At 41.9% G+C, this 23062-nt stretch overlaps 1 protein-coding gene across 2 annotated transcripts in view; it reads left to right on the top strand.

The window, feature by feature from the left end:
• Positions 1-13977, top strand: part of LOC141791596 (kin of IRRE-like protein 3) — a 103710-nt gene extending 89733 nt beyond the window's left edge. For both annotated transcript variants that reach the window (XM_074672168.1, XM_074672167.1), the window contains 6 exons: positions 2688-2886; positions 3035-3142; positions 3583-3651; positions 7186-7283; positions 7422-7505; positions 8508-13977. In XM_074672168.1, coding sequence (XP_074528269.1) covers positions 2688-2886; positions 3035-3142; positions 3583-3651; positions 7186-7283; positions 7422-7505; positions 8508-8984 — 1035 coding nt within the window. In that variant the 3' untranslated portion in view covers positions 8985-13977. The remainder of the gene's footprint in view (positions 1-2687; positions 2887-3034; positions 3143-3582; positions 3652-7185; positions 7284-7421; positions 7506-8507) is intronic.
• The last annotated feature ends 9085 nt before the right edge of the window (positions 13978-23062 follow it).

Here is a 23062-nt window from a genome sequence, read left to right as displayed (position 1 = left end):
GCATCCAACAGTACAGCAGTACCGTTGGCACAATCGTCGTGGTCTACCATGTTGTGCTTGTGCTGCTCAATCTGCTGAATGCTGACTGTCTTTCAACAAAATGTGCATCTGTTGCTTCACTTCTGCACTTAGCATTCACCAATACGCCAGATGATCAACCCAACTCTACTTCAGTGGATTTCTACCAAAAGACACTTCTGGACAAGACAGTTATAGCGCCAACTACAGGCCTGGCATGCTTACTCCAACGTTTTCAGTCCCTCAGCATTTCTGTGTAAACAGATTTTTTTCACTGTGCTTTAGCGTTTTCAGAGGTAACATTGACGTGTAAATGGGACCTTAGTTCCAGTAACACTGTCGTTTGATATACGTGATTTAGGCAATTAACCATTCTTCAAATCGTTTTTTTTCAATGTTTTGTTCCATTGTGGTTTGGTTTTTATTGTTGTCATCATTATATATTTGTATGATATTTGTAAGATGTAGCCTATTTATCCTCTAATTTTACCACGTACAAATAGGCAACAATTAATCTGTGTGGGCTCACATAATTCCCATCCCTGCATAAATCTGGTTGAGGCACCCCAGTCTACAAAGTCTGAACAGACCCTTGCTTGTCAGCGTGTACCTCTTTGCAGGGACGTTGCTTTGCTCATCAAGGGATGGATTTATGCTAATTGGAGGGTTGGTGGAACCCTTCCCATCAGTTCCATTGGTGGAACAGAGAGCGCTAGAGTGAAAGACACACAGTCAACTTTCCCAGGTTAAAGGGCAACTCGGGTTTTTTGACACCTGGACCTTATTTATAGGTGTGTGCATGCTCATATACTCACTCAGACAAACATTGTGCAGCTCAGAGTCCTTCAGAAGTTATTTAGATCCAACCGATTTTAGCCGCACCTAGCGGGGGCCACGGCAAGGGAGCTTCAGCGCGGGACACAATCTCTGCAAAATCTCTCATTTCGGCTATATTTTTTCATCCATCGCCAGTGTTATCACAAACACACTCCTCTCCTGTTGCCATAGGCGAACACTGTCCACAAGTGCACCACCAGTTCACATTGAGTCGTGGACGTGCTCCTGTTTGTTGTTCTCCAGCCAGCTCTTCGTCTCTCTCCCTCTGCATCCTTCTTTCATAGAGCTCCTCGTCCGTGTACTCAGGCTCAAAGCGGTAAGGACAACCGTCAAACGTTTGTTTACCAGGTCAGCTCTGGGTCAGCTGACCCACCTGAAGACGGTAGACGAGCTGACTTTATGATAACACTGGTGACGGATGAAAAAATATAGCCGAAATGAGCAATTTTGCAGAGATTGTGTCCCGCGCTGAAGCTCCCTTGCCGTGGCCCCCGCTAAGTGCGGCTAAAATCGGTTGGATCTAAATAACTTCTGAAGGACTCCGAGCTGCACGATGTTTGTCTGAGTGAGTATATGAGCATGCGCACACCTATAAATAAGGTCCAGGTGTCAAAAAACCCGAGTTGCCCTTTAAGTATCTAGGTTGATCCAGTGTGCACCCTCTCTCCAATGTGGATCAGTCATCACTGACCCATTGCCCTCCCTGTAATCAGTATTATTTACAAATTAAGATCCATCCATATCACCAAAATGAGGGGATTTTCTCCAATAGAGAGGGGAGGTTCCTAGAAAAACTGATGTTACTTTCTTCACTATCTAGAGTAAAAAATTATAAGAGTATTATTTTCTAAGAGCAGCAGGTTTTATGCCCCTGATAATCTGCAGGTGAACCAAGAAAAGTCTTGGCTTTGAAAATTTTTCAGGAAAGACCCTTACAAAACTCCTTTACACACGCGCATGCACACACACATACATACACACATACATGAAGTCAGAGCAGCTGACTGTAAAGCTGTTGCTGTTGTTGTGGTCTAGCTCACTTTATGCTGGTGTCCATAAAATAGAAACAAGGCCTGCCGAGTGTTAAGTTAATTTATAATGATAACTGATCATGTCCTGTCACTGTATTGATGGAGACTTATTTATTTTTGCATCATTTGGGAAAATGATCATTTTCATTGGGCCTCGTAAATACTCAGAATATATCACACCTTACACATGGCTGTGACCAGGCTTATGGCCTTTTTATGGCTTTAATCAGAGAGATTTCCAGTGTTTATAATCTATACTGGGTGATGACTGTGTTTACCTCCTAAACCCTAACACTAAATCAACCAAAGGCTCCTGAAAGAGACCATAGCATAAAATAGATACCATAAATGAATGAAAACCCCTCAGACTTTATCAAACCAAAAAGATCAAAACAGACAGACAAGCCAAAAAGAGATTGAGACCCCGGCCAGCACAAAGGAACAGGTGCTGGGTCAGTACCTCCCCCTAAACTAAACAATCATAAAACCAGTTTAAACAAAAAAGTGTGAAAAACAGAGGTCTCTAACCCAAACCAAATTAAGATAAAGCAACAATAAAACATGCTGGTCAGAGGAGAATGCTGTTGGGAGAAAAAGAAAAGGTTCAGTTGATTATAGACTCCTTGGCAAGCTGCCTGTGCCCTCCTCTTGCTGCTCTCCCTGCTCCTCTTATTCCCCCATCAACAGGAGCAGGGAGACCAGAGACACGAGGAGAGAGAAAGAGCAATACCCTACCTGGCCACACGTGACACTGTTAATGGGCTCTAAGTCATCTTAATGCTGTTCTGTGTTTGTCCTCAGGCCTGGTCCTGGAAGGAGACAGTGCTGGAGTCTGGGACAGCTGGTCGCTACACAGTGGAAACAGTCAGGACAGAGGAGGGAGTGATCTCCACACTGTCCATCAGTAACATCGTCCCTGCTGACTTTCAAACCATCTACAACTGCACGGCATGGAACAGCTTCGGCTCTGACACTGAGATCATACGCCTCAAAGAGGAAGGTGAGGATCACTCTGAAATCAGAGCCTGTCGTGGATGGGTGGTTGACGTGTCTTCTCATATCCTAATATAACCTGGAAGATACTTTTTTTCTGTAAAGGAGAAAGTTGTGCCGATGAGTTCTGTGTATGTCTATCTGTGTTTGCTCAGAGACTGTGGGACTGGCTGTCATCATTGGCGTGGTAGTGGGAGGTTCCCTTGCCCTCTCCATCCTCATGGGGGCGTTAGGAGCTTTCTGCTTCAACAGGTTCCAGAGAAGTAAGCTCTTACTCACTGAATCTTTAGCTCCAAGGGAGTGGTGTCAAAGAAGTTGGTACATGTGACCATAGGAATATGATGTTAATGGGGTATGCATGGTGTGCACAGCTTTGAAGATGGCATTCCTTATAACTTTAGGTTGTCCTTATTTGAATGGTGCAGATAACTGAAACTAAAGCCCTTACACACCATGACCAAATCAGGACCAGAAATCACATGAACTCAACATGACACATGGAACATAGCAAAACACTGTGATATGAATTCTGACATGATGAAGACAACCAGCCCCCATCCTTAAATCCACAGTAGCCTCAGCACCCCTACTTCCTGTGTGTCCTGTGATAAACCCTGCCTATCAGACTACAGAGGAGCTCAGAGAATGATTTCCACATCTTTGTGTTTTGTTTTTGATATGTTGTGTTGGTCATTTTCTCCAGAGGATGTCCATCTGGCCATGTCTTCTCTTACCATGTCCCTGTCCCGCCACAGAGACGTGAAGACAGAAAGTAAGTACACAACCATGTTTTTGCAGGTGTCTGCAGATGCTTGCAGCAGACATTTTAGACCTGTGTCCACCAAGTAGTCTGGTATGGCTCAGTAGGTGCCGTGTAAGCAGGACACCGATAGCTGCATCTGTTCGAAATAGGGTGACGCCATAGCTGCCTGACATGGTGTACGCTGTTAATAAATCCAATGAAAAAAAAAAAGCTGCACAGTTCATCCAGCAATTTGTCTTCTTTGTGATTGGCATGCGGCTCTTTGTTACAAAGAACAATCAAGCTTGGTTTCAGAGAAGACTGTGTGCTACCAGAAGAAATACAGCAGCTGCTGTCACACAGAAAGTTTCGATTCTTTCCACCAATCAACGGACTACCATGTTTCTAGCTCCACCTTCTGGGGCTGGATCGGTACGTCTTGCACCCCAACAGAAGAGAACCAAAAAGTGGGACGGTACAGGTCTATTTCGTTAAGTACCTGTCCCGGGATTAGCCAGTGAAAATGCCACAGAACGCATGCCGAGCTGAGATGAACTGAATTGAACTGCTTGGTGGAAACAGGACTTTTGTTGTTCCATTTCTTGAAATAAAAAATGCTGTTGTTGTTCAGGAACCTTCCTATCAGTGTCAGTGGGGCCCATATTAAAATGCTGAACTTAGTTTAGCTTTGTTTAAGTTAGAACTTCTGGTCTTACATTATAAATCCTGTGCAGGGTTTTAAAAAAAGTCTGTAGAAATAGCAGAGACCACATACACACATATTCAAAAAGAAATCAACATGTCTACAGCCTGCTTTAAAACATGATTTTAGTCTGAAGATCTCATTTCTCCACCAGCACACACAAATGGGGTTAAAAGGAAATCAGAAACAAAATTCATTAGTTGTTAAACTTTAAAGTTTTGCCCATATAAGGGCATGTCTGGCTTGACTCACAGAATGACACCCTATCGCTGTGAAGAGGCTAAAAGGTCTGCCTCTTTACCTCATCCTCACTTCATTTAAGTTAGGATGAGGTCTTTTCCAATGTGGCTTCTGTTGCTGAAAGACTTCAGAACTGTGTATGAAAAACAGGTTGGTGACATCTGTTACTGCCAGCCAGGGGCAGACAACAAAAAGGGAGGCAGCACACAACAAAAGCCATTTACCAACATTTTATTTGACTGCAAAAAACAACAACAAAAAAAAAACAAAAAAAAACACATGTATATGACATGTATAAGAGTTAAATTCAATATTGTTAAAAAAAATGTGCATATGTGAATGTGTATGTGGTAGATGATATAGAAAAGTAAACCCAGGCCCCGTTTACACAGCGTTTCATCCAAAAATTCTAAACTGCAGTGAAAACGCAGTGAAAAAAAAACAAAAACAACAATTTACAAGGAAATGCAGAGGGCCTGAAAACACTGCAGTAAGCATGCCAGGCCTGCAGGTGGTGCTATAACTGTCTTGTCCAGTAAATCTTGGTAGATCTCTACTAAAGTAGAATTAGGGAGATTATCTGGTGTTTTTGTAAATGCTTAGAGCAGAAGTGGAGCAACAAATGTACATTTTGTTAAAAGACAGTCAGCAGATTCAGCAGATTGAGCAGCACATACACAACACAGTGGTCAACGACAATCGCAACAACAGTACTGTTGTCCTGTTGTATGCGCTTGCGTGAAGCGGAGCCTGATGTCAGCGTTTCCACTGAAAACGCCTGCTTACTGTTTACATGGCAACACTGTTGGCAGCGTTTCAGAAAAATCCCACTGGAGGCGGTTTTTTAAAAGTTTGGTTTCGGTTAAAATGCTGTTTCAGTGTAAATGGCCCCTTAGAGAAATGATGGCTGTGATGGCCTACCAGGCCCTGCTGAGAGAGAGCACACTGTTTCCACAAAGGCCTTTTTTTGTCTTCTGATGGCCCCGTCTCTCTCAGGTAACAGCCCCTCCCAGCTGCACACTCCACCTCCTCCCAGAAGCTGCATCAGAGAGCAGGGGTGCATCCGAATAGTCCTTTTTGATAAGGAACCTTCCTAACTGAAGAAATGACCCGGAAGCATTTAAGCATTGGCCTCAATAAGCGCTGTTCGAAATCTCCAAAAGTTATGGAAAGGAGGGTAGTTGCTTCCTTTAATATCTCCTTTAGCTTAGGAAACACCAGACCATCCTTTTCAAAAGGAAAGGGGAAGAAAATGCCCCATAATGCCTTGCGGCACCTGACGTGTAGAAATACGGCTCCTGCCAAAAGTTTACGGAAACTTGCGATGGAGAAGAGACGGAAATTATGTGAGAGACTGTTGCTTTTCTAACATTAGCCATCATGTGTCTGCCTGAATGTGTTCATTGTGTTCACGATGTATGAACGTCAAAAAGATTTATAACCCGAAACGTTTGGTTGCAATTCAGAACTGAGACAATGAATCACTAGTGACAGAAATAACTAACATTTATTGAAATCAATAAAAGAAGGGCAAATAAGGACTTTTACAATACTCCAGATACAATAAATTTAAACAATGTTCATAATGATATATGTGAATGAAACAGGGGGTATAGTGTTTCTGACAGTCTGCTGTATTATCCAAGACAGTCCTCTTGTGTTATCAGGCTTCAGACTGTCAACATTTAAAGATGTTCTCATGAAGCTCACAGCTGTGAGCAGGAAACACACACTGCATGACCACAGACAAAACAACATCACAGGTAAATCCTCTGATCATGGATTGTTAATGTTAACCGGTGAAGACACGAAACAACTCTGTGAGATAAGGCAGAGGACAATTGCACTTCTTGTAGTTCATTTTCGGGACATTGTAGTTTGTCGTGGCTTACTACGTCACAAGTAATTGTCGTCACATGAATATGCCATCAAAGTGAAAGTGCAGTCGAATTCCTCTTTGGCCGCAGTTCTCCTTTCCTCTCATCTTTTCCCCTCCTTCCCAAGACCCTGTGATGTTTTTTAAGGTAAAGTGGATAGGAAAGGACTTAGGAAGGACTTTTTGGATCCACCCCAGGGTAAGGCACAGGCAGGGAGAAATGGATGAGGAGGAGGGGTTGTCACACATCACAGAGATGACTTCCATATTTGGTGGTGGAGAAAAAATGGATGTATCGTAGTACTGGGATTTTTCGTTTAAAAATTGTTGTTGTTTGTTTTTATTTGTTAAAAAAATGTTTTTTTTTCTTTCAAATGTGTGTCCATGTGTTTGTCCAGACTATAAAACCTTTGCATTTGAATTTATTAGCTCACTTTAGCAGCCCTAGCAGGGACCAGTGCTTAGTCAGACCACTCAGATATTTGCCAGTTTTGCAGTATTTTTGATAAATATATCCCAGGATTTTCCACTTGGTCCGTCTCAGGTAGCATGTTGGACTGGGAACGGAACATCAGTGATGCCTTCTGTCCCATGTGTCCCTCGTCTCAGAGATCATGCAGTGATATCTGAAGCGTGCTGCTACACTTCCATCCTCATGGATATGCAGGGATGAGTTTCCCAGCCTTCACTAACATCACGGCTGTCCCCCCCTTTTCTTCTCGTCCCCTTTCCTCTCATCCCCCAGATGCAGGTTTTGCAAAGGACAATTGTGCAGAGATTGTTCCTGAAGACCAGAGTTCAGCTGAGGATGGTGGGGAGCATACAAGCATGACACAGATTACGGTAGGTGACAGGTAGTTCTGCAATGCTCTCCATTAGTTCTGCAAAGCTGTCCATTAGACTGTATATATAAATATATATGTATATATATATATATATGCTGTACCAGTGGTAAGTGCTGACGTTGTGATTGAAATGCAGACGGACAGCAGTGAGTTCCAGAGGGAGCCTGGGCTGGAGCAGCTGGAAGTTCTCCCAGAAGAAAAGGAGTTTGAGCACATCACGGTAACTGATTTCAGGCTGGCTGCAGGAGTCATAATGAGTCCATGTGGAGTTAATGAGCAGCTTTACTTTAGTCCCTAAGTCCAAGGAGAGACAGAGCACGTCCCTCACTGAAGTGTAAAACAGTAACACAGCTGCGGGAGGGATTCGGCCTTTGATCATTTTTATGCTCATACAGACCAATGTGTAACCCATAGCACTCCTGATGCTGTAAACGGAGTACCTTAAACTGAAGTACCACTGGTTTAATACAACAACCAGAAAGATCAGAAACAGGATGGGTCCAAAGGCAGATCACATTCTTATTTGATGGTTTGTAACTCAGTGCTGTTACTGGACAGGTCCCAAACAGGTGTGTTTTCATGCTCCCTTTACAGGTCAGAGTAAAACTTTGCAAACACCTTACAGAGCACTGACCCATGTTCAGTCAGTCTTGAAACCCTTCGATTCAAAACTCCATTTTCTGTTCACACAATTCAGATTCAATTTTTCAGTCCAATTTCAGTGCTGTTTAGAGAGACACACTTCCCTGTGAGGAGGAGTAATGGAGCGCAGATTCACAGAACTCTTCTTTATGTTTGAGGAGTAAAGCCTCAGACCGCGCTGACCAGGGCCTCCTGTGGGAGATCAACCTCAGACTAGTGCCTTACAGCAGAGAGAGGATCTTTGAAGTGAGGTCTGAGGCAGGTCAATGCCAAAGGAAAGAGTCTGTGCTGCTCTTTTTCTCTGTTAACAGATTTTACTTTATGGACTCTGGTTTCAAATGTAAATCTGCTGTTTCTGTGTCTCTGTTACAGCACTTTAATCTAATCACTGCCTAACTTAGTGACTCCATCAGAACAGTTCAGCTGCACAGAGCTCTCTCAGCTGAGAGAGGTAGAGTAGAGGGCAGGGCACGCGGTTCAGTGCAGGCCTCCAGATGATGAAGGCCCGCAGACCATCCCTACAGACTGTGAAGGCTCTTTGTAGCTTCAGTTATAACCTGTGCTTTTCTCTCTGTCAAAGGACCCCACCAACGGCTACTACAGTGTCAAGGCTTTCGACGACCTCAGTGCCACCACCAACATTCCTATGGCCCCCAGCCGGACCCCTGACATGGGGAGTGGCCCACACCAAGGATCCGTGAGCGGGGGTGAACAGCGCGTGCCCACTGGCATGTCCTTTACCAACATCTACAACACTCTGGGAGCTGGTCCCAGCTGCCTGTATGACTACAGCCAGCGATTCATGCTGGGCATGGGCAGCAGCTCCATAGAACTGTGCGAGCGTGACTTTCAGAGGAGCTCACTCAGCGACTCCAGCTCCTTCATCGACATGCAATGTGACAGCAGCGTCAGTAGCTACAGCAAACAGGACGGCTTTGTGCAGTTTGACAAGGACAGCAAGACCTCTGCCTCGTCCTACTCTCACAACTCCCAGTCCTCCTCCCAGAACTCAGACCTGCCCAGGCCTCTGCAGAAACGCATGCAGACACACGTCTGACAGGGTACAGAGACCTGACCAGAGAAAATTTATGGTTAGGATTTCCCAAAGACATGTGTACCTCAAGGAGATGGCTGTCAGCGCTTTGTGTGGTCAGACTGATACGGGATACAGTCTGCAGAAAAATAAATCTGCTGAATGAAGCCTCTCTGACTTCCTGAGAGTTAAAATAAAAAAATGTGATCTGACATTTGGCTGCTTCCATGGATGGACAGCAAGACTCATCTCCATTATTCTCGTCCTGCAGACTGTGTTGACATTTGCACAAAGCACAAAGCTGAGCTGTGGTTACATCACATTGAGTTACAATGAGAAAAAAAGCCTTTAAATATAAAAACACTGGATTACTGCAGTGAGCCCTTTTCTGGTGTTTTTGAGTGCTGAGCTGGTTGTCTGTGGTGTAATGGATGTATTCAGATGTGGTTACGTTAAATAACCAACCTGTAGCAGTGAAGTTTTTCACATTTTACCATAAACAACTCCTCCATTTTCCTCCACCGGGTCCCTTTTTGTTCCTGTGCTATTTTTAAACAGGTGTCGTGGTGAGTGCTGTTGTACTCAAGTCCAGGCACCTGTACTACAAAGCAGGTTTAACTTATCAGGGGTCTCCTGTCCTGATAAGGGCCACCACGAAGCTGGATATCAGCTTAGTATGGGCGCGATCACACTGGCCATCCAAACCGTGCCGTGCTCAAGCACGATTGCCCCCCCGCAGCTCTATTCCCCCGCTGGAGAGTACGGCCAGCGGTCACACTACCCCTATATGAACCAGACTTTAGCAGGTATCACACACGCACAAGGCCCGCCTACGTCATTGTGAAGCATCTGTCAACATGAAGCATGACCTCATCAGAGTCAGCACAATGAGACACAGAGAGCGCTGCTACAACTTTATAGACTTTTAGACTTATGGTAAGTCGTTTTCACCTGACACAGCCCTGTAACACCCCACTTTGTTTAAAATGATTGTCCAGAGATGCGCTCACAGTGATTATATGCCATGGATCACGCGCTCTGTCCGCATGCTTGTGCTCGTGCATGAAGTAAACTGTGCCAAAGCCCAACTCTCAGAAGTGTGCCAAAGTAGAGAAGTGAATCATGCTCAAGCACGGCACGGTTGCAGTCACACTGGCCATTCTTAACATGCTTTAGGCCTGAAGTGTGCTTGAGCACGGCACGGTTTGCCAGTGTGACTGCGTCCTCAGTGAAACCAAGGTTTTCCAGTCTTGTGCTCACATAAAAGGGGTTGAGTTTGCAGCATCTGACCAATCACAAACATGCAGCACAATCCAGGAAGTAATGCTGACAGAAAACTGCTGCCTCTGTTATAGCATAAATTCATGAGATTCATGTATGAATTAATCTGACACTGGTCACTCTGTTTGACACCCCCCCCCCCCCCCCCCCCCCCCCCCCCCCCCCACTGGCGTTGGTACAGTTCCCGTATCATTTCCTGGATCACTTCTGCATACTTAAGCAATGGAGCATGCCAATGTTCCCACAGCCCAAGGTCCCAGAGGGAGGAGCACAGAGAGAGCTGTGGGAACACTGGGGCTGTGGGAACACAGGACTGTGGGACCATAGGGCTGTGGGACCGCAGGGCTGACCCCTTGTTTAAATCAGGCAGCTCAGCTGTGGGCTCTGTTCACTTTTCTCACTTCCTGTCCATAAGTGAACACCACAGTGACCTTTATGCCTGCTGAAATACACACTGGATGTCTGTAAAATACTGTACATGCTTTTGGCTCTTTGATGTTGTCTTTTTTTCACACATTGTTAGAATTTCTGTGACTTTAGTGTCGCTTGTTACTCATTAGCTGATGACAGACTGCATGGAGTCATCTAATGTCTTCGGTTCAGTCACTTGCTCCTCATTTTGTCAGCCTACATGGCATCATTCTTCTCTCTTTAAAGTGAGACATTAGCAGCTTGTGTTTGTTCTGTGAATCAGTGTTCATCGTGTTTGGCTGAAGTTGTTTACATCTGAGATCTGTGAAAGTCAGCGTGTGTGAAGAGTTGGCTGCTAGCTGACAGCTTAAAGACCAACAAGAAGCTGTGTGAAGACATGGTCAGTAAGCTGCCGCACAAAATGAGCGACTGGAAGAGAAGGAACTACCTCAGTATTCATTTTGAGCATGCTTGTGGGGAAGTTTACACAAAAATGAAATGAGGACCTGCAGCCAGCCAATAAAATCATGCTGGAGCAAATAATGTACAGGTCCCATTGAATAAACACAAACACTTCAAGCAGTGATCCTCCAACCCCACAGCTCTGACAACTCAAAGGAGATGATGATGATGGTCAGCCTGCTGGAGAAACAAAGCTCCTGCAGAGGGAGGTTACTGACGTGACAGTGATGTTTTGACAGACATGGATCACCTGTAAAGCCTGTCAAACTGTGATAATTACTCTGGCTGTAGTCAGCTCTTGATTTTAAAGCAGCCCGAGACAGTTAAACACGAAAGGCTAGAATTCACCGGTCTCTGGTCTGTCACCGGTCTGTCCCTGGTCCATCCCAGCATTGGATTTGGGTCAAATCAATACGTAAACTTACACCAGGTCTGCTGCGTTTCATTTAGCGCTCCAGATCAGATCCACAGGCTGGCTGTTTGTGCTGGAAGCAAGACTCATCAGTAAGCACAGAGTTGATTGGGGAGGACAGGAAGTCAGGGAAATACTTAGAAAATCGTGTTTACTTTCAAAATGAAATAAAACAAACCACCTTCTAAACTGGACTACACTGTGTAGCCCTGTTTCCACCAAGTGGTTCATTAGGTTTGTCTTTGTTAGTACAGTTCACATTTTGTGGTGTTTCCTTTGACTAAAACTAGGACAGATCTCCAAAATTACTGACCTGTACCGTCTCACTTTTTGGTTCCTTTCTGTTGGGGTGCCAGACACACTGATCTACAGGTGGGGCTAAAAACACTGCAGTCTGTTGATTGGTGGAAAGAATAGTAACTTCCTGTGTGACAGTGGCTGCTGTATTTCTCCTGGTGGCACACAACCTTCTGTGAAACAAAGCTTGATTGTACTTTATAACAAACAGCCACATGCAAATCACAAAGAAGATGAATTCCTGAATGTTTTCCTTGTTGCTCTCTGTTTACTGTGTCACATTTTTCTTCTTGGGTTCATCTGTACACTTTGTCGCACTGCTATAGCGTCACGCCTTTACGCAGTTGGAGCAGCTATTAGCATCTAGGCCTACACGCAAAGAGGATCAGGCTGTACCCAACCCACTGGTACCAGACTACTAGTCTGTACTGTACCGCCTGGTGGAAACAGGGCTGATGTAATGTGGATGTAGTCTCCGTGACGTCACCTGTCTGCTCCTGAACACACAAGGGCAGCGTTATGGGTGGGCCCAAAGGTCCCAGGCTCACCCTTAACTTTTTAAAAATAATTTTTATATTTTAGAATCAGTTTGAAAAAAGGCATGGTAAAATTTTGTCACTTCATGCTCGTGTCTTTGTAAAATAAGCCATGTTTTTTAGCCTGCTGGAAAAATAAATTAATTTTTTTAGAAACATTCAGCTTCATGTAGGCAGCAACAGAACATTTTTTTGGAAAGGGCTGTATATTTTTTATTTTTTTTATTTAATCAAGGTTAATGTCCTTGCTCTTATAATGCAAAAATGCAAATTAAAGGTGGAAAAAAGCAACCAAATCAGCTTTTAAACCACACATATTGTCAGTCATTTTTATTAATAAAATTAATGAATTACAAACTGTTATAACTTAAGGTCCAGCCAAAATTTGTCTTGCCCACCCAGAACTGACACTGTGGCTGTGTCCCTGCACAGTAATGAAGCCTGTCTTCAGCAGGTGTTTTAAAAACAGCCAGTTTGTCAAACAGTGAGAACATGGACAACATCACAGCTCTAGGATTTGAACTGAATGATAGCTTTGTCTCATTTACTTCCTGTTTTCTTCTTTTCCCTCTGTTGAGGTTTTGTTTACCACACAGCTTCTATTTACCCATTTAACTGTTTGACTTGTGGGTCAAAGCTGGATGCAGCATCGTACAGGGTGTGGTAGTCTGACTTTAGAGCATGCAAAATATCATGTTTTTTAACAGTAAGAATAATGAATAAAAATAGAGATTAATAACAAGAGGACTGAGAGGCTGGAAATTCTCCACAGAGGCGTTTATAATAAAGCCATGTTGCTAAAGACAAAGTTTTTATGGAGGTTTTATGTGATCTTTAGAGAGCAATTAGCCAAAACACACGGCTGACTTTTTTATTGTGATGCAAAAATAAAAACGTGTTCATGAAGACAGTCATGCAGTACAGGAAGTCCGTAAGGTATTACTCTGCTGCTCATATAGCCGTGAGCAAATGTACATGAACCCTTTAGAGTGACCTGACTTCTTCATCAATGGGTCATAAAATGAGTTCTGATCTTTTTCTCAGTCACAAAATACAAAAGCAGTCGGCTTAGGCTACTATCACACTGATATGTTGTCCTTTTTTTACTGAACACACCATGGAAACATTCCCATTTTATGAACGATACAGGAATCCTGGTCATTCCAAAGGGCTCACATTTTTCCTGTGACTGTGTCCGCCTAAAGAATACAACAGCATGGTTTGACTCACTGTGTTACTTTTCACTTTATATTTGACAGTCCCAGCAGTGAATGTTTCTGACTTTATATCAAATGTGCCAACATGTGTTTGTTTTTATGAAAGAAAACTAAAATATACCTCATTGATACTCGTTTGAAAATAGCTCTGTTCTCTGGGTCTTCTTTCTTTTTGCTGGTTAACAGGACTATGTGATGATGCAGTTACAATAATGACAAACCATCCTTGTTATTTTGTGACCAAATTACTGTAATGAGTCTACCCGAGTGCAAATCTATGTAATACAGAGTCCTATGCGTTTTTAGTGCCATTTTTTTGCATCCAAACTAGTAATGTTTTGGTTACTGTGATCAATGGCACATTTTTTGTTTTATTTGTCCTACTAAGCTTACTTCAGCAACTATTTGACTACCAGCACATGTGTAACACTCAAATTCAAATGAGTGTTATTAGACCTTTCAAGCATGATTTTGAATGATCGTTCATTTTTAGTTGTTTCTCTCCTGCAAAGCATCTTTGGTGCAATTACATGACTCCGTGATGCAGTTTCAATAACGACTAGACTATCCTTGTTACATGATCACCTCATCACTGTTATGAGTCTTACAGAGAACCAATTAATACATTTCCATGTCCTGTGCGTCTTCAGTGCTCTTTTGACCCCCCCAAAAAACGGTGGGTACCAGTGGCGGCTGGTGATAAAAAATTTAGGGGGGGCGCAGTTATGTAGAGGATTAAACAAAAAGTGAAAAAAAAAAACAAACAAAAAAAACAGTACAGTAACCAATATAAGACATCTAAATAAAAAACACAAACACAATCAACTATATTCACATAGCACCTTTACTTGAAAAATAGTGCTTCACAGAAAAAAAAAACAAAAAAAAACATTTTCCCTTCAGTACTATTACTTGAACATAAATTTGGCCCTCCTTTCTTTCAGTCCAGCAAATTTGTCAATAACCTTTTGGTTAAAGTCAGTCATTTCAGTTACTAGCCCCTTTTCCATCGACAGCACTGCTAGAGCATTCAGTCTCTCTTGGGTCATAGTATTTCGGAGAAAAGTCTTTATTCGTTTTAAAGTTGAAAAGCATCTCTCAGCCTCAGCAGTGGTCATTGGTGTGGTGATGATGATCTTTAAGAGAGTAACTGTTTCTGAGAATACCTCCCCAAGGTTATTTTCCATAAAGAGGTGGAAGAGGTCCACAGCACCACGACAGGCTTTGAACTCATCCTTGCTGTAAATAAGACTAAGCTCTGTCTTCAGCTTGTTTCCATTGAGCATGGGGTAGGCATTCACAGTGCTGGTCAGCGCATCTTCAGGGAAGGTCTTGTTGTAATGTGCAAACTGGTCACTTTGCAGTAGGGTGGCACTGACAAGGTGGTTTGTGAATTAGAACCTTTCCTTTGTGTGTCCCAATATGGTATCACAGACCTACAGAAAGAGGAAAGCATTGAAAAATATTAATTCCAAATTTAAAAGATAGAAACATTTTGTTTTCAGAATCATTTTTTATACATATATATATAAGACTCTTTAGATAAACTTTTAACAAAAAACATCCTACTGTGGTGATTAAAGAACCAAAGAAAAAACATGGCAGTAGTATAGTTTTCTAGTGATTATCAAACAATTTAAATAGTTATGACAGTTTAGATCTCATTTGCAGCTCTTATTTTGTGTTGAGATACCATATTACACATTTACTGCTGTAGATGGGAAAGTCGTGGCCAGGATGTCTGATTGACTCTTGTGAATCCAGGTCTGTGATATGAGCTGGGTCTTTCAGCACAAAAGACTGGTGTATGGACATGCACAAAGCAAAAAATCTAATTTCCACATATCCATACTCAACTGCCAAAGTATATATTCCTTTGGTGCATTTATTGTAATATAGTATTAGTTAATTGGCATGTTTGTTTATGTTGCTTAATTAGTAATCTTCTGTTATTTGTTATGTGTAAACTCTGAAACTCATGTGTCTCCCTGACCAGAGAAGCTATTGTGGTAAGCCTAACATGAACACATACAAAGAACTTTTAATACACCACGTACTGCAGAATTAATGCATCAGTCTATTTTCTTTATGATACATGAGTTTGGTTACATTTTTGTACACTTCTATTAACACAAAGAAGTTAAAACATCCTCCTTTACTTTTCAGTGAATCGGTGGTTAAAGCACTTTATCTCACCTCCTCTGCAATCCTTTGACGTTCCTGTGGACTGGTTGTTCCTCGTCTCTTTGTGGCCTGGGAGCTGCTGCTTTCACCATGGCTTTGCTCAACCATCGTGCAGACAGAGTCTCTGCACATGACAAGAAATTATAATAATAACAGATAGTTAGGAATTAGCAATCAGTGATTGCTAAAAATATTTGTGAAGTAGATGAATGTAGCCATTGCCTGATCTTTTGAATGTCCTGCTGGAACTGCTGGATGCACCCATTAATATGGACAGAGTCTATAGTTCTTTTCTGAAGTTTGGCATACAGGAGATCCACATGAGGCATGATGTTATGAAAAAGCAAAAGAAAAAACTTAAAATCTTGATTCTCCAGCAGCATACCATAGGCTCCTGCCTCTCGGACAGTGTTGGGGTCAAAGTCACTGGAGTCTCTTATACTCTCAAAACAGTGAATGAGATCTTCTCTGTGCTCAAACACAGTATTGATGGCACGACTGTGAAAGTTCCACCTAACAGAGCTAGATGTGGGTAGTCTATGGGCCACTATTTTATCAAGAACACCTGTTCGCTTTGGTGATTTTGAAAAGAAGCTGGCAAACCCAGAAAGGTCTGAAAAAAAAATCCTTATTTTGGAAATGTGAGAGGTGGCCTGTTTCATTATCAGGTTGAGTTGATGTGCATAGCAGTGGATGTAGTGGGCATTTGGGTAGATATCTTGTATCTTTCTCTGAACACCTGCAGTTGCACCTCTCATCACACTGGCTCCAACATACGCCTGACGGATGAGCTTGCTTTTCTGGTCTTCTGGAAGAATGGCAGCAAGACGCTCTTTGAGTGCAGAAGAAATGGACTCAGCTGTAGCTGACGGCAGAGGGATGAACTCAAAAAATCTTTCCTGCAGGTTGTTTTTGCCATCAATATAGCGCAGCACAAGCACAAGTTGGGAATGTATGGCAATGTCCATAGTTTCATCTGCCTGGATGGATATAAAGTCGCTGCCCTGAGCCTCTTGAATGATATGTTCCCTGACAGTGGTCAACATACAGTCCAGAAGTTCATTTTGCACAGTTTTTAAAGTCCCTTTGAAAACAGTTGCGTTATCGAGATGTTCTTTCAACACCCCATCAAGAGAGGCAACGAAATCCACTAATCCACGGAAAATTCCGGGATTTTCAGAGCTCTCACTCTCATCATGGCCTCTCAAAGCTAATTCGAAAGCTCCACAAAATTTTACACAGTCTATTATTCGTGACAGAATGTGTCGATTCTTCGTCATCTCTTCATTGTGCCGTCTGATGCCAATCCGGTAGCCTTCATCGAGCTGCTCAGCGATGCTAAGGCCTCCAAAAAAATGTAGCTTCAAGCTGTTGTCAAGATGGGTACGGCTGCTCTCGTGCCTCTTGCATTTTTCTGATAAATGTTTGAGATCACGCACGCCCGTTGTTGTCCACAATTTATCCGTGCCGGTCGTTTGTAACAGTAAACAGGGGAAGCAATAAAACGAGTTACTCACGGCGCATCCACTTCGCCAGCTACGTTTCTCGTAGCTACCCCGCGAGAAACCGCGAGTGTAAGCTCGTCCTCTATCACTTGTCTGCTGCTGAATCTGTAAATCGGGCTGGTCCGGCCCAAGCTCCTTTACTCTTTTCTTTTCTTCAAGGCTGCGCCTCGCAAAAGGGTATCTCTGTAAAGAAATAATCGTGTTGTCCGCCGTAGTTCCACTTAAAGACGCCATTCCGTAGTTCTCTGTCATTCACAGTGTAAGGCCAAGTGCGCATGTGTAAATCTACTGATACGTCTACATGATTGACAACGTCCGTTGTCCAATTACATGTGACGAAAAAATACAGTTACGAATATTTATTGGCTACTAATCAAAGTGGGTGTCTCTCTCTCTTTTTGCGCCCTGAGGGGGATCCCTGAGGTGGCAAATGAGAGAGAAGCCTGCAGTCACATGCTGGGCAAAAATCGAAGGACGTTCATACGTCTACATTAGACCGGCGCCCCTTCGTTTGAAAGGACGTATTTATAGGAAAATCTTATTCAAAATAAATAGTGTAGGTTTCTAATAGGGTTTTATGGGGTAGTACACAATGCGTTTTGTTTGAATAATGTGTAATAAATAATCATATGATAATAATGATATTATTGGATATATTTCTGGGGAGGTCGGCGCCCTTGCGCCCTCTATTGGCCACCCTCCACTGGTGGGTACTGTGATCAATGGAACTTTTCTGCTTTCTCTGCCCCCCCTCAGCTGTTTTCTACAAGCCCTATCATATTTGACAAATGTCATATTTGACATTTTTCCCAAATGTCAAATATGATATTTGTCAGATCAAAGCATAGTATTGTTGTGGTTGTTGCTGTTTATTGAGAAACTTAACAATCAACATTCACAATATTTTCATTTGCTTCAGAATACAATATCAGCAATTGACTTTACAGCACTTGGAACTAAAAAAAAAAATAGATGACAAACCTGTACATTTGACCACAAGATGGCAGCATGTGATTACAAGTGAAACCACTGCAAAAAACAGTTTCATCTTCAGTATTCAGGCTGAGCGATATTGAGTTAAAGATATAACACCCACCCACCAAACCCAATTATGAATTTAAGGGGACAAACGTCACTTTAGTATGTCCTGTCTGATGTGGGCACTGCACAGGATCTCATGTGTTCACCTCTACTTTGTTGTTTGAACAACAGCAGCAGCAGCCTTTCGTTTTCTCTTCAAGCCCCTCAAAACTTTTCTGAGTATTTTCTGATTGATTGGGGGTTCCTTATCTCTCATTTACCTGCAGGAAGCCTTGTCTCTATGGCAACTCATTGTCGCATCCTTCGTTACTGGACATGACTGACCTGTTTTCTTGAGCTCAGTGTCATTTAAATTCTCTTCACCTTGGCTGCTATAGAGATACAATGACAGTTACTGAAAAATATTTTAATCAATTTTAAGAACAGAATAGAATAGAATAGAATTTCCCTAAAGGGAAATACAAACAATGAAAAAAACATGGATTTGAACAGTTTTTATTTTTTTGCAAACACAGGACGCCATGATAGAAAGTTAGCAACACACACTATTAATCCTAAACTGGGGCTTCATGAGTGAAAGCATGAAGAAATAAGTTCTCGTTTCGTTTCCACCACTTATCCGGGTCCGGGTTGCGGGGGGCAGCAGTGCCATCAGCAAAGACCGATGACCCCTGACCCCGGCCCAAAACAACCCCTGAGGGAAGCGTCTAGGAGTTATCCTAAATGCTAAATGCTGCAAAGTCCTGTACTCGTGGTGGATTAAGATAAGATAAGACTTCTTATCTTGTCTTAATGTTGGGTTTCTGCTAATAAAATTTTATTAACATTTACGGGTCTTGACCTGTATATGTTTTTGTAAAGTATCTTGAAATAACATTTGATATGATTTGGCGCTATACAAATAAAGATTGATTGATTGATTGATCCTCACCAGATGCCCAAACCACCTTATCTGGCTCCCCTTGATGTGGAGAAGCAGCTGCTCTTCTCTGAGCCTCTCCCTGAAGTCCAAGACCCTATCCCTGAGGCTGAGCCCAGACACCCTGCAGAGAAAGCTCATTTCAGCCGCTTGTATCCGTGATCTTGTTCTTTTAGTCATCACCTACAGCACGTGGCCATAGGTGAGGGTTGGAACATAGACTGACCGGTAAATTGAGAGCCTTGTATTCTAGCTCAGCTCTCTCTTCACCACAACAGACCGCTTCTATTTGATTGCAAATGATATACCTTAAATATTTATTCAATATTTAGGCATTATAAAAAAATGAGCATCAGATTTGTGCCAATAGAATAAAGCAAAGCTTTCTAAAACTCAAACGAATAATATGGATTTAATCAAAAATAAAATGTAATCAACCAAAAAAAAAATCTTGCCAAAAGCAAAAAATATCACTCATTGTGAAAACTGTTTGACTTTTTTTTCTGAATTTTTTTCCATTGCTTCATTCTCTCTTCTCTCTCTCTCTTTTGGTTTTGCTTCTGGGTTTTTTGGTTTTGATTCCAGCTTCTTTGGTTATTCTTCTGACACAAACCTCTCGTGTGGGCGGGTTCTATGAGGGGCACGTTCCTATTGGCTGATGAGTTTTTTTTATTTTATTTTTTTATCAATGTTTATTTAACAGATAACAAATTACTGACAATCAGACTGTTCAGGAAGGCGTAATGGGGCGAAATAAAAAGAAAATAAATAAAGAAAAATAAAATACACATGTTGAAATAAAATAAATAAGTACATGTACTTTACATAATGAATGTATTAATTAAGGCACTTTGGGGTATATTGGCTGATGAGTTTTTGAGTATGGAGGGTATGCGTTTACGTCACAGGATGCGGAAGTCACTGCGGTTACGCCCACTGAGTGGCAGAAAGAGGGAGACTAGTTGATTTGTTCACAGAGATACATCGAAAATGGTGAAGAGCTGTTGTGCCATTGACTGCACAAATAGATATGATAAGCAGTCAGAACTTTCATTTTACAGGCTACCGAAGGCAAAAGATAAAAGAAGCAAGTGGATCGCTGCAATTCACAGAAATGACTGGAATCCAGGCAACGAAACGTGGATTTGTAGTTCCCATTTCGTGTCAGGTAACGTTATTTTCTTCTGTATTTTGGGGGTAAAATCAAACCTTACATTGCTCATCCTTTGGATAACTTTACTCTTCAGTAAAGCTCTTTATGTAGGCATTTTTCATTTAGCTTCTTTTTAAAATAAATGAAACGCTTTTGTCTTCGTGTGTGATAATGAAGCTTTTGCTCTACATGCTAACTTATAATGAGGCTAACTGGGTACTCCACCACAAAGTAGTTGTAGCTGTGTTGTATAAAGTATTCAAATATCAGGAGTACAAGAAGATAATGCATATACTCACTATTCACTGTATACTTTGAATTGACTTTGTGTCAGCTAGTTGTATTATATGATGATAACCAGCTGTTACAGTCATATATACACAAACATACACATCATAGACTGTATAGTATATATGTATATGTACTGTATATATTTTTTACAATCTATGATACACATGTATGTATATACACTCTGGGCAGAAATGATGAAAGCATGTTTATTTATTTGTTTCAGGCAAAAAGAGTGATGATCCCCTACACCCTGACTTTGTGCCAAGTTTGTTCAGTTTCACCTCCACTGCTGATAAGACTCGGGCTGTCAACAACCTTGAAAGACATCTGCGATTTCAAAATGTGTTCTACAAAAGATTTGACAACGGAAATAAAGAGCTGGCTGCTGCAGCTCTTTTGAAATTACATCAAAGTCCTGTGTCAAAGGAGGAGGAGGTACATGCAGATCAACCAGAGGTTCAGACTGAAACTGGAGTTCGGGGGACTGAGGTCCAGACAGAGGAGACACATGATGACATTGCCCCACTACATCAACAGATTGAATATTTAAACATTGAATGTCAAACACTCAGAGATAAAGTTCACAAACTAGAAAGTGAGCTGAAATATCGTTCCCTTGATGCCTCATTATTTGATGACCGTAAAATTGAATTTTTCACAGGCCTACCAAATTTGCAGACTTTCATGTTATTACTTAGTTATGTGTCTTCAGTTTTTCCTGCTGCTGCGAAGCAGTCCCTCAAGCCTGCTCAGGAACTTCTTCTCACACTGATGAAGCTGCGGCTCAATCTGTCAGAGGAGTTTTTAGGCTACCTCTTTGGTGTTCATCAGTCAACAGTATCAAGAGTCTTTCAACGTTGGATACATGTCATGGCAAGCAGGCTTCATCCTCTTATATTGTGGCCAGAAAGAGAAGACCTCAGACGCAGCTTACCAATGTATTTTCAGACATTTTTTAAGAACTGTGTAAGCATTATAGACTGCTTTGAAGTGTTCATAGAGCGTCCTCCTGACTTAAAAGCTAGAGCTCAGACTTGGAGCAACTACAAACAACACAACACAATAAAGTTTCTTATTTCAGTCACCCCACAAGGAAGCATCTCCTTCGTGTCCAAGGCCTGGGGTGGACATGTTACAGACAAACACCTTACAGAACAGAGTCAGTTCCTTGATAAGCTCCTACCAGGGGACTTGGTACTGGCTGACCGCGGTTTCACGATTGAGGACAGTGTTGGCCTTTTCTGTGCAGAATTAATAATGATACCATTCACACGAGGGAAGAAACAGCTTAGCCGAAAAGAGATTGAATCTGCTCGCGAAATATCTTGTGTGAGAATTCATGTTGAAAAAGTGATTGGAATGTTGAGGCAGAAATATACTATTTTAAGCTCTACACTGCCTGTAAGTCTCATTAGAGTAAAGCAAAATGGTCAAGTGGAGGATAGCCTTATAGAAAAGATCGTATTAACATGTTGTGCTTTATGTAATTTGTGTGAATCCACAGTGCCTTCTGATTGAAGTGAGCATTTGTTAATGTACAGTGCATATGAAGCATGAAATCATAAGATGATCAGTCTAAGAGTTTGTTTTAAACCTTGTGTGTGATTTTCATCGACAAGCAAAAAAGCGTGTCACATTTTGTAAATATTTATTCTGCAATTCATTTAAAAAACTTCTTATTCATATTTAGTGTTTTCACATGTATGTTTTAGAAAAAAGATGCACATAGAACTGTATAACACTGTGTGATGAAATGTTGACCAAAACTGATAAATAAAAGTGACATGAACACAACAGCAGCAGTCTTACTGATCAGATGTCGCCACTCAGCACTGCATTTCTTGTTAAACATTTTCCCATCAGTTCTGGCAGCACTGCATACTTGATAAACTTTTCTGCCTTCATAACATGTCTTTCAAAATGTACGGCTGGAGTTATTCTTTCAACATACAATTCTGAAGGTGTCCATACACAGAAGTCACAGACCAGTGATTTTGTGACATGAATCTGGCACTGCACTTAAAAATAGTAGTTGTGTTGCCTGTTAAGTTTCAGTGTCGCATCTGAGGAATGAATGTCCCTGGGTTAGGGTTAGAGTTAGGGTTTTAGGGTTAGGGTTAAGGGTTAGGGTTAGGGTTCCTATTTCCTATTTCTTATTTTTTATTTCTTTTTTTTATTCTTTACTTTGCTTTTGGACCCTCTTTATGTATCTTTGGGTGGAGGTTTAACTATTCCCATGTCTTGTTTTTCAAAGCTGCAGACATGAATCTTGCTCTACAAAACTTCAGACAGTTAAACAGACTTTGTTTAGCATTATTCAGCCAAAAACAACACAGCTCAGACTTTAAAACTGTTTACTGAAAAAGTGAAAGCTGAATTCATTGTATGTTTAT

The sequence above is a fragment of the Halichoeres trimaculatus genome, unplaced genomic scaffold (genome assembly GCF_033239565.1).
Source record: "Halichoeres trimaculatus isolate MK-OKI-2021-1 unplaced genomic scaffold, fHalTri1.1 fHalTri1_scaffold_6, whole genome shotgun sequence".
Lineage (NCBI taxonomy): Eukaryota > Metazoa > Chordata > Actinopteri > Labriformes > Labridae > Halichoeres > Halichoeres trimaculatus.
Note: the sequence above shows the minus strand (reverse complement) of the source record. Positions and strands in the feature narration are given on the sequence as shown.